This window comes from Balaenoptera physalus (assembly GCF_965194825.1).
Source record: "Balaenoptera physalus genome assembly, chromosome: 9".
In the NCBI taxonomy this organism is placed as follows: Eukaryota; Metazoa; Chordata; class Mammalia; order Artiodactyla; family Balaenopteridae; genus Balaenoptera; species Balaenoptera physalus.
In genome coordinates this window covers 14,606,110-14,621,157 of record NC_138888.1, presented here as the reverse complement: position 1 = coordinate 14,621,157, position 15,048 = coordinate 14,606,110, and the positions used below count along the sequence as shown (strand labels likewise).

Genomic DNA, 15,048 nt, shown 5'->3' with positions numbered 1-15,048 from the left:
CTGCAGTTTTGCTTTCCTTGGTTTCAGTTACCTGTGGTCAACTGTGGTCTGAAAATATTAAATGGAAGTTTCCAGAAATAAACAATTCCTAAGTTTTAAATTGTATGCAATTCTGAGTAACGAGATGAAATCTTTTGTCATCCATCTTTGTCCCGCTCGGTGATGTGAATCATCCCTTTATCCATTGTATCCCGCTGTTAGTCACTTAGTAGTCATCTGGTGTATCAGATCGACTGTCGAGGTATCGCGGTGCTTGTGTTCAAGTAACTCTTATTGTACCTAATAATGGCACCAAAGGGTGAGAGTAGAGATGCTAGCAATTCAGATATTCTCTTACTGTGCCTAATTTATAAATTAAACTTTATCACAGGTATGCATGTGTAGGAAAAGACATGGTATATATATATCTGTACTGTCTGTGGTTCAGGCATCCACTGGGGTTCTTGGAACAAGTCCCCTGCAGATGGCGGAGGGACTACTGTATATACCACATTTTGTTTACCCATTTATCTATCAGTGGACATTTGGGTTGTTTCCACCTGTCAGCTGTAGTGAATAATGCTGCTGTGAACATGGGTGTACAAATATCTGTTTGAGTCTGCTTTCAATTCTTTGGGGCATATACCCAGAAGTAGAATTTCTGAATCATATTATCTCCAACTTCATTTTGACTTGCCTCCCAAGCTTCAGTATTGCATTTACAATAACTTGCTTGGTAGTTGGCTCTTGGTGTGCTCCTGAAATCTCTAATGCAACATGTTTTAAATTGTTCTGTACCTCTTTTTCCCACTGGCCTCCCAAATCACATCCTCCTTGTGATTAATGATTAGAACAGTTTTCAAGACACCCTGGCACAAACCACCAGAATCTCTGACTTCTTCCTCCTCTTCTGTAGCCCTAAGAATTTGGCAAAGCTATTTCAAACTTCATCACATCTTCTCTCTGCCTCATCTTCTTTACTACTCAGAGATGATTAGTGCATATTTTGGTATGATTTTTTCCTTGGCATAACTTTGAATACTTTTAGATTCTTCATTTTTTTAATGAAAATTATACACTCCCATTTTCATTAAAAAAAACCCTTTTGAACTCTCATTTCTACAACAGATTCCCTGCCAGTCTTCTTTTTCCTTTTGCCAGTGGGGCCCCACGGCATCACCGTTTGGACTGGTTCTTCAGTGCTAGCCAGCAACTCCCATAACACTTCTTTCCTTTGATCACAGTCAGTGAATGTATGGGCACTGCTAAGATCAAGCAGCACTCATGAGTCAGGGTTGGAGTAGCTGGAGATAATGCAGGAAGTCAATATTTTCCTTGGAGTGTAAGGGAGGACTAGACTTCTGTTCCTCTGTACAATCATGTCCAGGAGAGTTGGACCATTCATTTCATCCCTGTCATCTAAGTCAAATGTTATTGCCAAAAGGATTCAATATTGATTTGGCCTTGCACAGTATTTTTCTTTCAGATAGTTAAATAGAAGACAGTAACATTGGTCTTATTAATTCCTCACTTTTTACTTTCTCATGCATGAGCTTTCTAAGAAGCAGAACACTCAGTGGTCAACCAGTTGCAGAGAATCTTACCATTATTGCCTCTGGAAAGTAGATACAGTTCCTGAGTGAAGGTCTTGTCCTTTGGGGAAGTTGAGCCTTCCATATATGAATAAGAGTTCAATCTCTGGAGTAAGGGAGCCCTTGCTTCAAAACCCATCTCTGCCACTTGCTTGCTGTGTGGTTTTGAGCAGGCTTTATAACTTTTATCATAGGTTTACATCTGTAAAATGGAGATAAATATAATCCCTTCCTCATAGAGTTGCTGGGGAATTAAATGAAATAATCCGTGTATTACGCAGTGCCTGGCACATCATGGTCAGTACCCAAATGGGTCGGTTTTCTTAGAGGCAAGATGTTTGGTCATACGATCTCATGCACAAGTGTGAAATGAACAAGCTGAGGAGGGGCTGTAGCTGGAAGCCTCCACTCAGGTTGGGATGGTTGCTTGTTTATATTGCAGTGCTTTGAAAATTCATGAGCAAACCCTTATTTTCCCCATGCTAAGGCTCAAAACTATGTTTTGACATGTTTTCTGTACCTTAACACCTCAAGAAAAGTATAATCTTTCACTGATAAAACAAAAAGTTAGAGGTTTCCTCTTGGCCAAATATGTATATGATCCTGTGGTTCCATATCAAATTTGAAACTGTATTTAACACTCTATAAATGCATATTGATTCTTAGAAGGAGAAAGAAATACTGATTTTGACATCTTATTTGGCACCTTAAACAATTTGTGTACGGCTCTTGGATACTTCAAATTCTAATTTCAATGAGCCCTTAATGAAAAGGTAACCAAGCTTTATAGATGCTAGCTAAATTTATGGATTAATCAGGTATAAAAGAATGGGACTTTGAAAATGAAATACTGTTTCTTTGAAACCATACAATGAGACTTTCAGATAAGATTAGCTAAAGTTGAACCTTTTTTTTTTGGATTTGTGGTTGCTTAAACACTGGAGAGTTAATTTGAGAATTCATTTTCATTTCCATACCTTAAAAATATGAACCGTTAGCTAACTCCTCATATTTTGATAAAAAATGCTAAGTGCTTATTCCTTAACATGCTTAGCTTTTTGCCTGACCTCATCAGTCTTTTTGATTTTAATTCATTTTCCCCCCAGAGAACTGTGTATATTTTTCCTGAGCTCATTTATAAAAAAATCATAAAATAAGAGTTGATGTCATATAATTTGAAGTTTTTCTGGTTATGACTTAAATCTGTGTGTGTGCTTCCTTCAAACTTTGAAATGTGTCAGTGATAGAAATAGTTGGAAAGCACAGTTCAAGTACAACTTCTGAATCCACAAGCTAGAAAGTAGTAAAAAAGGAAGAAAAAAAAAAAAAAACTACACTACATACCTATCACAGAACTGTTATTGAGGCAAGTTGTTGTTCAGATTTATGTAATATTATTGAAGCAAATATTTTAAATATCTTTAACTATTAAGACGAGCAGTGCACATTGTATTTTAGCTTCAGTTACTGAAGGGTCCATGTATTTTATATGTAGGAAACCCTTCAATTAAGATGTGCCTCCTTCCCTACTAATACTTTGATGCTGTTAATAGTTCATTTATAAGAATTTAAATTTTTTATGGGAAGTAATAAAAGGGACCCATTATTTTCACAGCTAAATCTGTTTCTTGGTGATGGCAGTGAGTGGGGGGAGATGAGAGGAAGAAATTTTTAATCACCTTGTAGAATTGAACTTCAGAAAAGTCATAAAGTAGAAGTTCCAAAAAAGTTAAAACACTCCTAAAAGAAATCACTATTAGTAAAAGGAACCATATTAAAATGCATACATAACCAAAATGTTAGAGGGAAAAAAAAATAAAATTTTAATTCACGAAAACATTTCTATAAAGAACAAGCTTTGAAATAATTAGAACGTGTTGATTTTTATTTGGGGGCAGTCATAAAATACACTCATCTTAGAAAACCAGCAAGGCATCAGAATAGAAATAGTGGTGGAGATAATTCATGGGTAATCCAAGCTCTTACTTCTCACTTCCTGACCTGTCACATCTGTGAAGACCTGCTCCTTTATGCTAATGTCTGGCCCCATCCAGTGTTGAAGAGTAGACTTGCCTCTCCCTCTGCTGGTTTCGTCCCGTAGGACCAAGTCTTGTTTTTGTGGACCTGAGTTTTGGGGTCCTGGGGTGTAGTGACCATTGCTTTGTTGGGGGTCACCGTCTTCCTTTATACAACTCCAATCTGCCCCCTCAGGAGGCCTGTGCTCCACAGAGGGGGTTCAGGGGGCGAGGGAGGGGCAACACAGAGCTTAGGGATTCCATTTTGTTCTGATAACAAATATTTGTTGAGCTCCACTCTGTGCCTTGAGAATGTGCTGGACACAGGATACCTGGTGACAAATGAGACAGAGATAGTCCATTCCTTGTCAAACCCAAAGTGACCTGGGGGTTGAAACAGTGATTAAAGGGCAGTGTAGTAGGTGTTATGACAGGACAAAAGACAGGCATCACGGGAGGGGCAGAAAGGATTTCCCAGAGGAATTGCTGATAACACCTGAAATATGAGTAGGAGTCGACTGGGCCGAGAGTAGGAGAAGTGTGTTCCCACAAGAAAGAAGGGCATGTGCAAAGACCCTGGGGTGTGAAGGAGCACACAGTGAACAGAAAGACACAGCTAGAGCTTGGATGTGGCTTAGAGGGTGGTGAGAGAGGAGGCTAGGAGAGGAGGTAAGGGCTGATCAGGAACAGCTTGGTGAGCTGTCTTGAGGCATTTAGATTTTATCCTGAGAGCTTTGAGGAACATCAGACTAGTAAAGTGGGTTAGTGACATGATGGTGTGTGATTTTATAAAAATCCCTCTGGCAACGTGGTGGGGCATGATGGGCAGGGGAAGGCTGCAGGCCGTGGCTGTCGTGGTAACCTGGGTGAGAAATTCTTGGGGCTATGGTAGTGATGGCGGGCCCAGGACAAAGCTGATGTGGCTTTGAAAAAGAACTTTAAAATAATTGATTTGGTAGGTGTTTATACTATGTGTGTGTGGGGTTTGAGTGAGGAAGAGGGTAGAGTCTAGAACAACACGCATGTTTCAGGCGTCACAGTGTGTTGGTGAATAGGAACAGGTAGGTGAGGAGAGAAGATGGTCACTTATGTTTGGGACACATCTCAGAGAGTCTGTGAGACAGTCGAGTCTAAATGAACTGGGGGCAGAGTTGGGAAGCTTAGTAAAGAGATTTGGTCTGAGGTGACTGCCAGAAAGCACTGAGGGAAAAGGGTGACAAAAGGAAAGATACACACTATTAAATTCCTCTCAGGTTACTGCTTGTTTTATGTTATTGTTTTCAGCTTTACTGAGGTATAAGTGACAAATAAAATTGTAAGATATTTAAAGTGTACGTTGTGATGATATGATATATGTATACATTGTGGCAGGATTTCTCCCCTTTGAATTAGTTAGTTAGCACATCCATCACTTCATATATTTACTTTTTTCTTTCTCTGCTTTTTTTTCCTCTGGGTGAGAACATTTAAGTTTTACTCTCTGAGCAAATTTCAGTTAAACAATACAGCACTATCAACTATTGTCTCCATGTTATATGTTAGATCCTCAGACCTTATTCATCTTACAGCTAAAAGTTTGTTCCCTTTTACCAGCTTCTCCCCATTTCCCTCACCCCAGCCTCTGGCAATCACTTTTCTATTCTGTTTCTATGAATTTGACTTTTTTTTTTTTCAGATTCCACATATAAACGATACCATGCAGTATTTACCTTTCTCTGTCTGGCTTATTTCATTTAACTGATGCCCTCCAGGCTCATCCACCTTGTTGAAAATGACAGGATTTCTTTATTTTTGAAGGATGAACAATATTCCATTATATATATTCCGCATTTTCTTTATCTGTTCATCTGTCAACAGACACATAGGTTGTTTCCATCGTTGGTTATTGTGAACAGCGCTGCTATGAACATGGGGGTACAGATATCTCTTCGAGATAACAATTTCATTTCCTTTGCATACATATCCAGAAGTGGCACTGCAGGATTGGATGGTGGTTCTATTTTTAACTTCTTGAGGAACCTCCATACTGTTTTCCACAGCGGCCGCGCCAGTTTACATTCCCACCAACGGTGCACGAGGGTTCCCTTTTCTCCACATCCTCACCTGCTTGTTTTAATTTGGTCTGTTGTTATATTTCTTTTGAATCTCTGAATATGGGCCATTGCTTATTTTTGTAAAGCAAAGTCTATATTTGTAACAAATATAGACTTTCTGTGTGAGGGTAAAAATGCAAAAATAACTGAAAGAGGGAAAATAAGAAGAAAGGGGGAAACAAAAAGTCAAGGAAAAGAATCCCAGAGAGGCCTGGGGAGAAGCTCGGTGTGAGGCCCCTGGAGCCGTGGGTGAGTCTGTTAATACCTGCTTACAGGCAATTCCTAGTAATTCCTCTCCCCACTCTTCATGTTTCCTGCTTATGGTTCACTTGCCTCGTCTCCTCTCCCACCCCCACTTCCTATTAGTCAAACACTACATTAGCTCAAAGGCTTTATTTTTTGGTGGGCAAAAATAAATAGTGATTATTTCTCCAAACCTTCACTTGCAGCTCACCTCTTGGATTTGGCCTCTTGCACTTCATTGTGTGCAAGAGGAACTTTTGGGCTGATCTGGTCACAGGTACACAGAGTTCCTCAGTCTCTTCAGTAAAGACACTGTATGTTTCATTAAGATAGTTGGTGTGAGTTTTTTTTAAATGAACTCTACTTCAATAAGATTTTCTCTTCCATTATTTTTACAAGACCAAATAATATTTAAAAAGAAGTTTCTTCTTAAAGAAACTTAAATCAGTTGCTTTAAGAACACATCTTTACAAAATTATACTCATTAGGCAACAAAAAACTTTTGTGTTTTCCTTTCTTCTGATGTAAGTTGAAGACTTACAAATAGTTGTTAATGGTGTTTGGTTAAGAAGAATTTGTTTTAATTGTTTATATGAAACAAGTACTTGTTAACTTTTTCTTGTTGCCAATTTGTCAATTCTAAATTTTCATGTAGGTTAGGCAGGAGAAAGACCAGCTTTGTCACAAGAGGTTTGCATTATGAACTTGGTTCTGTTGTGCATCTATTTTCATTCTTGTTAAGGGATGAATTCGATTGTACAAATCCCGCATATTTTATGTGTTAAACATGTTAGTTCAGGAATTTCACTTGGTTTTATAAAGATACATATCTACAATGGCTGACCAATCCACACATAAGATTTAACCATTGACTTCAGACCCAATTCAGTTCTCCCATCTCCTGGCTTGTAGAACTTCTGGCTTTTGGGAAAGAAAGTGAATCAAAGTAATTTTTGGTTCAAATTATTATTAACTGTTTTCTTCTGATATAAACTTATATTTTAAGAGTTAAAATAAGTCAACATGTACTATATAAACATCATGGAAGACCAAACACTAAGAGTTTCTTTGAGGTGTCAGAAGAATACACCTTTTGCCTAGAGTTTATATCTGCCCAGGTAAATTTTATTTCTGATTCTATTATTTCCTCAATTTGCCCCTGTTAATAGGGAAGATTCTAAAAGTAATAACTATGCCTGGGTATTTGAGGCAGCGTGTGGTCTCTTACTGAAGTTACAAGGTTTTAACTCTGTTTGTTGATTCCTCTTATGCAATAGAAGAATGCAGATGTTAATTTAATCTGAAGCCTGTTTATACAGTGACTTTTATAATGTATATCTAAAGATAGAGAATCGAGTTTTATGAGACCAACATTTCTTATCAAGTCCCCACTCCACCCTATTCTAATTGGACTGACTCTTAAGTTGAATAAAGAACAAAGAGGTCTGTAGTTAAAACATTTCACTACATGTTGAGTCTTGCCCTTAGTAAATGAGAAAATGGAGACTTAAACAGAGAATCTGAATTAGAAGGTCGCATATACACTCATTGTTTTTTGTTGAATGGAAAACATATTTTAAAATAGTACGTATCATCTTTTTAGTCTAAATTCAGGATGTTTTCCCAAGAGGTGCAAGAATTTAGACTCATATAAATGGGCTGCTTTATAAAAACATGCCAATAATACTTTTTAATTTGTGAAGTTTAATATTCTGTACATTATCAACCAGACTTCTTTTGATGGATAAAGAAATGAGGTGACTTCTAAATCTTAGAGCAGAAACTTCATGTGGACAATTGGATACCTGTCCCCAGAGCTCAGAGAAGAGGGTTGGGCTGGGAGTTTAAGTCTGTGCGTTATCTGTATTTAGTGGTGATGAAAGCTGTAGGCGTGAGATAGCTTTTCTGGTGGGAGAATTCAGAGTCACAGAAGAGGAAAGGGCCTGGCATTGAGCCCTGTTCAGCTCTGGATTATTGTGGCACGGAGGGAGGCAAATCTGCAAACTCTGGGAAGCTCCAGCTTGAGAGGTAGAAGGAACGCTGGGAGCATTTTGTTACAGAAGCCGAGGGAAAAGCATGTGTCAAGAGGAAGGAAGGAACTGTCAGATGCTTCTGATGGGTCAAGTGTGATGTGGGCTGAAAGTGTCTATTGAATTCAGCAACAGAAGTCATTGGCGGTTTCCAGGAAGCTGTTTTTGTGGAGTAACGAAGGTGGAAAGCAGATTGATGTGGGTTGAGCCAGGCAGGAGAAAAGGAGGAAAAAGACCTCCAGTGTAGACATCTGTTAGGTGTTGAGCTGAGAAGGAGGGACAGGATATAAGATAGAAGTTCGAGAGTGCTGTGGATCAAGGGGGACCCTTTTTGTGGGTCTGACTTGCATGACATGATAAAAGCCCATAAGGTGAAGTAAACCTATGTGAATTACAGGACACCATTTGAGAAACAACCTTCGGAATTATTGGAGAACCAGAAGGGAAAGAGAGGGAGAAAAGGATAGAAAGCTTATTTAAACAAATAATGGATGAGAACGTTTCCAAAGCAGGGGAGAGATTTGGACATCCAAGTTCATGAAGCTCATAGGTCCCCCCCAAATTTCACAATATTATATGCTAATTATATCTTAATAAACCTTGAAAAAAAAGCCAATTAGAAAGAAGCATTGGAGTGAGAGAGATTCAATAAACAAGAGAGAAAAGAAAGAGGATTTAGAATAAAATAACCGCAACAACAACTAACATTCATTCAGTGTTTGCCCTACCCAGGGCACTGTACTAAGCCCGTGATGTGTAGCCTCACATTTAGTTCTCAGAATAATGTTATGCAGCGGTGCCGGTGGGGGGAGGGGGTGAAGTGTGGCCTAAGGACGTTAACCGACTTGCTGAGTGTCCTCCAGCTAGTGGGTGGTGAACTGACTTACTACCTTAAGGACCGACCTTGGTCACCACCACAGCCCACCACCTCCCAACTGGAATTTAGGTGTTCTGCGCTGCGTTTGAAGACCTACTTAAAGATTCTTTAAATTATATTTTAAGAAAGGCCACTTTGAAACCCTCTGTCTGAAAGTTCTAACAGCTCTATTTGGACAGCAATTTTGGTGGGTGGCCTGGGTCCAAAAAAAAAAGGCCTTATCTACTGAGAAAGCTTAACCTTGAGAATATATATATAAAACATCGTGCCCCCAAATATAGGCTGGGTGAACTGAAGGGGATTTGCCCAAAGAACTCACAAAACAACTTGGGGAGGCAGAAATTAATTGCAGGAGAGTTGTTTTTTGTTTTTTTTTTTAACATTGCAAGAAGGACACAAGAAAGGATGATGGGTTGAGGCAGCAACACAGAAAGACCAAGGAAGAGATGTGAAAACATCCCACAGACAGCTTCCCTGTAGATTCCGACTGGCTAAATTTCCTGAAATAATACTAATTCTGTCCTCTTGCTTTCGATAGGACATAATGACTACATGTGTCCGGCTACCAACCAGTGCACGATTGATAAAAACAGGAGGAAGAGCTGTCAGGCCTGCCGGCTACGCAAGTGCTACGAAGTGGGCATGATGAAAGGGGGTAGGTACCTTGGACCCAGGGCTCCCACCATGAGGTCCTTGTCCCACCACCCACTGCTGGCCATTTCCATTCTAGTCACCACGGGAGTGGAGTGATTTCTCTTCTATTCTCACTTTTCTTCACAACAACACTATTTTTATAACACATTTTATTAAAAAATAAGAAATTTGAACACACCATTTTGTGTTTCATATTTTCAATGTAAATAATTATATCTAAAATCAAAAGTGTGTGGGAGGTGGTGGCGGAAGGAAAAGAAGACTGCTCAGCGAATTATTCTAGAAATATTTTTCAGTTACTGTTTATATTCCTAATGCTAGAAAATGGTATCTGGGAAGAAACTTTCCTTACATTGAGACTTGTACATGTGAAAGCTAAAGAGCTAGTTTGTCATCTTTTAATTCCTTCACATCCCTTAGGGCATTTGAATTTCAATCAAAAGGCAGCTTTCTTCTTTAGAAGTTGAGTTAACTAGCAGCTCCCATAATCTCAGCGTCCAGTATGGAGCTGGGAACAATGCAGTGATTTCTGAGGACTAGCATCGCGAGGTGGTCGGGATCTGTGCCCGTGTATTTGTGCTGTGGGTGTGTGTATGTGTGGTTTTCTGTCTCCTCATGTATCCAGTCTTCCAGTTTTCTTATACAGGAATCCAGTGTCTGGTTCTGGGAATATTAGGCGCTCCATAAATGTGGTTGCCTGATTGAGCTCCTTGTATTCTTTGGAATCTAGTCTTGAAGAACACTTCTAGTCTTGAATAGCCTTCCAAATACTGGGAGAGAACAAGAGGAAATGTGTAACTGAAATAAAGGAATGGGTGCATCCAGTGTTTTAGGATGATATAAAGGAGAGAGACAGACCTATGATGGTGCTGCCTGCAACGGAGAGGAGGCTTGAGATTAGTTAAGGAGAACAAAGTGGCCATGAAAAAGAGTAGAGATTGTGCAAATAGAGGGAAGCTAACCTTTAACTCATTAACACTTGGATGAAGGGGGAGGCAGAGGAAAAACCAACAATCATGCCTGATTATTATGGCGCTTATAGGCAAAGAGTCCTTTGTTAATGGCCATAAATAAACCTACCGGGTTGAGATTTTGAATACAGCATTTGGAATAAATTCTCTTGATGAACAGATGAAATGTTGAATTTACGCATTGTGTGAGCTGTGACTATATGTCTTGAGTGTCTGTAAAAGCAGCTTTGATTCAAAGAGTAATTAATTCCAAAAATTTAACAGCCACATTCAGAAAATGACACTTTGAGTCATAAATGGATTAAATATTTAAGGAATTCATTTTTCTTTGTACTGTTGGAGAATTAGTCAGGCTTAATTAAACTCACAAAAAGCTTCTTAAGGTAACTTGATAAGTGACAGGAATAAAACAGCTACATGCAAAAAGTTTACTTTGAAAGAGTAGAGTCCAAGTTTAATATTCTTCTTTGGCAATTGTAGGTAGATTAAGCCCAGACTCTTAAATTCTCTCTAAAAGCTGAAATGATCAACTTGTAAATTGGTCCAAAACATTTTTTTTCTTTGAGGGTACCCATACATTGACCCTACTTCATAAAAACAATTCTGTTTTTCTTAATTAATATCCAGATACAATCTGGATGCATAAATATAAATTATGCATACACATTTTTATCTAACAAAAAATTTAACATGCAAAGACATAATAAAAATCTTCCCACTGCTTTCAAATAGGACTTTAGATAATTACTGCACATAGTCAATCTATGTGTGCATGCATGTACTTGTACATGTATATTTATGACTGCAAAATATATATCTATACTAGTTTGCTGCTGTGTTAGTCTGCTCAGCCTGCCATAACAAAGTCTACAGACTGGGTGACTTAAACAGCAGAAATTGATTTCTCACAGCTCTGGAGGCTGGAAGTCCAAGATCAAGGTGTCAGCAGGTTTGGTTTCACCCTAGTCCTTTCTCCTTGGCTAGAAGGTGGTCCTCTTCTCGCTGTGCCCTCACATGGCCTTTTCTCTGTGTGTGTGTATCCGTCATGTTTTTTTCTCTTCTTTTAAGGACCCCAGTCATATTGGATTAGGACCGCACCCTTAGGACCTCATTTAATCTTTATTACATCTTTAAAGACCCTATATCCAAATTTAGTACTATTCTGGGGTACTGGGGTTAGGGCTTCAATGTGATTTTTCGAGGAGACACAATTCAGGCCATAACAATTTCCCATAGAGATTCCTTAGCAGTTGTTAGTATCCGTCTACATAAAATGAAAACATGTGTCTTTCTGGCAGTTTATACATGTGTATAAGTTTTACGACAAGCTTTAAAATTGTAAAACTATAGGCTGTGAGAACATCTCATTTGAATTATATGTATAGTGTTTGCCATAATGCAATATAATTTACTTGTTTTCCACAGTATGGGATACCACACATAACCTCATGACACCTTGTATAACAACTCCCCAGATCCCACCCAATAAAGACCTAATTTACAGCTGGAAATACAGTTATAGCCAACTATAAAATTTGAAATTACTTGTAAAGAACAGCTGTGACTAGATAAATCTTTACAACATTTTCCTACTGGTTTCACAAGAATCCAGTGTCTGAACCAGGCTAGAGACCAGTTAGAATACTGAATCTCTCCATATGAAATAAAATGTTTCATTTCAGATAAAAGAGAGAGAACCACAAACTTACCCCTTACTTTTGTAGCAAGGCTGAATACATTTATTAAAATATCCTAAAGATCCAAAACAGTGCATGATTTATCTACATGAAGAAATTTATTTTAATGTCTTGTGATGCCTGCTGTACCCTGAAAATCCCAACATCATTATTAGATTTGGTCCTGAGCCAAGATGGTTCCGTAAGATGCAGGATTTAAGACATGCTTTAGGGGATGCACTTTCCCATCTTAGTGCTGCTGGTCTCTGCCTAGCTTGCATTTTCCTTTTCATCTGTCTCCCTCCCCTTCAACCTTAAGTGGCAGATTAAATGTCTCTTCTTCAGGGAGGTCTTCCTTTTGCCCCACACTAGGTTAGCTTCCTGTGTTCTCCCTTTCCTAGGAAACAACTCTTCCCTGAGCTCTCCTCACTATTAGTGTTAGTTGTTCAACATCTGTCCATGAACTCCACGATGGTGGGGACTGTCTCTGTCCTGCCTACTGATCTAGCACTAAGCAAGTCACCAAGTGAGTGTTCAAGAAATTTTTTTCCCATGAAATAATGACTTAATTCATTTAAATAGTTATTTATTCAGGGCTGCTTAAGGGGGAGCTATTATGAAGAGTGCAAACATGGATAATCACCTAGCCCCTTCCATCAGAATCCTCCTTGTACAAAGAGGACATTTGCACCTGAAGTGGCAAATAACAATCTGGAAGACAAGTTAAGACCAGGGTGGAAGATGAAGATGAGAATGGAAGACCAGTGGCCAGTGGAAGTTCAGAGCTTTGGCCAGCCACTGCTGGCTTTAGTCCAACCCGGGGTGTTATTCAGACCATCTGACTTCCAAGGTGTATATTATTATCCAAGAACTTGGCATTCTAGCTTGGTTTGGTGGAAAGGGGAAAACCTCAGAGATGGAATTCTTGGACCAAATACTGGCTTCCCCTCAGACTTGCTGAGCAATCCTGTTACAGTCATTTTTATGAGTTTCATTATCCTCAGATGTAAAATAAAAATAAATAATTTACACTTAACAAGTTTCTTGTAAAGGTCACAGTTCATAACATGTGAAGTACTTTATAAAGTACAACACAAGTGTTAGTGATTACAGGCAGACCTCAGAGATATCACAGGTTTGGTTCCAGACCATTGCAATGAAGCAAATATAAAGTGAGTCACACAAATTTTTTTGGCTTCCCAGTGCATATAAAAGTTAATGTTTACGCTATACTGTAGTCTACTAAGTGTGTAATAGCATTATGTCTAAAAAAATGTACATACCTAGTTAAGAAATGCTTCATTGCTAAAAAATGCTAACCATCATCCGAGCCTTCAGCAAGTCGTAAAAATAACATCAAAGACCACTGATCACAGATCACTATAACAAATATAATATTAATGAAAAAGTTTGAAATATTGTGAGAATTACCAAAAAGGAGCACAAAGACAGAAAATGAGCAAATGCTGTTGGAAAAATGGCACCAATAGACTTGCTTTATGCAGTGTTGCCACAAATTTTCAGTTTGTGAAGAATGCAATATCTTCAAAGTACAATAAGATGAGGTATGCCTGTAGATCTTCTATCCTAAAAATAATTCCTATCTTACCTAAATACTCAGCACAGATTTTTTTTGGAAGGAAAAGAATGGCAATTTTATCACTAGTACTAAGTATAAATATCTAATTCCTTTGTGAGGAGTAAAACCCTGGCTCAGACACATCTGCTTTTTCTTTTTTTCTTTTCGGTGTCATATGCTGGATATGGCTTCATGATGAATGAGATTTGTTGTTTAGCATTTTATGAGGCCAGAGATTTATACAAACTTGTTAAAATTCCTCCCGATAAACTCAGAAGTGTGTTGGTGGCAAGGTTTTCATTTTTCAGACAAGGAAATTGTCACCAGAAGTTAATTGATGTGCAGGATTCATGCACTGCCCATCCTGGTTGTGCTTGCTTGTAACCCAGTAAGAAGAAATTTGAGATAAAGTAATAATTGTCACTAGTCTTTATTTTGGTGACAACATTGCAATTTAATTTTGAGAAATATTCCAAAACAATAAATAAATTTAACAAATTAATGTTATAATTTTAAAGTGAGAAAATAATCATTAAAAAAAATAAAAATAATAGTATAGATGGGGAAATGTATGCTGTGGGTTCAGAATAACTGAGATGCCCAATGAAGAGCTGGAAAATAAAATATTTCCTTTTGCCTAAGTTTAATATTTATAGTCATGTGTTAGTATAATTTGTTTCATTGATGGGATGAGTTTCCAGTCCAGAAAATTAGGTTTCCTTTGATCCTACATTGGCTCTTTTTTTGCCAGAAGTAACTGTCTATTAATGTTAATGACAGGAGAACCAAATCAATGAATTAAGAATGTAAATGTGAATTTCTTTCTTGGGATAGTCCAACAATTCTTGTGAGACTTGTCGCTGCATGTGAATCCAAGTTTTTCAGAAGGCAGGGTTGGGAATTCATGTTATTTTCTCTGTCTCTTCTGTTTTCTGTCTGTTCTCACTCCTTTTTGGTATCATCTAGTCCCATGACTTTAAATACCATTTATATGCTGATGACTGCCCTGTTTATACCTTAAGCCCAAAGTTTCTCCCAAGTCCATGACTTCTGTATACAGCTTCTCAGGTGTCTTCCTCACTTGAGTGTCTAAGAAACATCTCAAACTCAATTTGTTCAAACCTGAACTTCTGGACTTTACCCTCAAACATGCTTTATCTGCAATCCTTCCCATCCTAGCTAATAACTTCATCTTCTGAATTGCTCAGGCCAAAACAAATGGAGTTAACCTTGACACTTCTCTTTCTCCCATACCTCACGTTCAGGAAATTCTGGTGGCTCTATCTTCAAATATTTTTGGAATCTGACCACTTCTCACCACCTGTATTGTTGACACTCT

The 15,048-nt window shown here is 38.3% G+C and overlaps 1 protein-coding gene across 2 annotated transcripts in view; it reads left to right on the top strand.

Annotated features, from left to right (window-relative positions):
• ESR1 (estrogen receptor 1) overlaps window positions 1-15,048 on the top strand; it is a 258,183-nt gene that overhangs the window by 59,837 nt on the left and 183,298 nt on the right. For both annotated transcript variants that reach the window (XM_082474704.1, XM_082474705.1), the window contains exon 4: window positions 9,368-9,484. In XM_082474704.1, coding sequence (XP_082330830.1) covers window positions 9,368-9,484 — 117 coding nt within the window. The remainder of the gene's footprint in view (window positions 1-9,367; window positions 9,485-15,048) is intronic.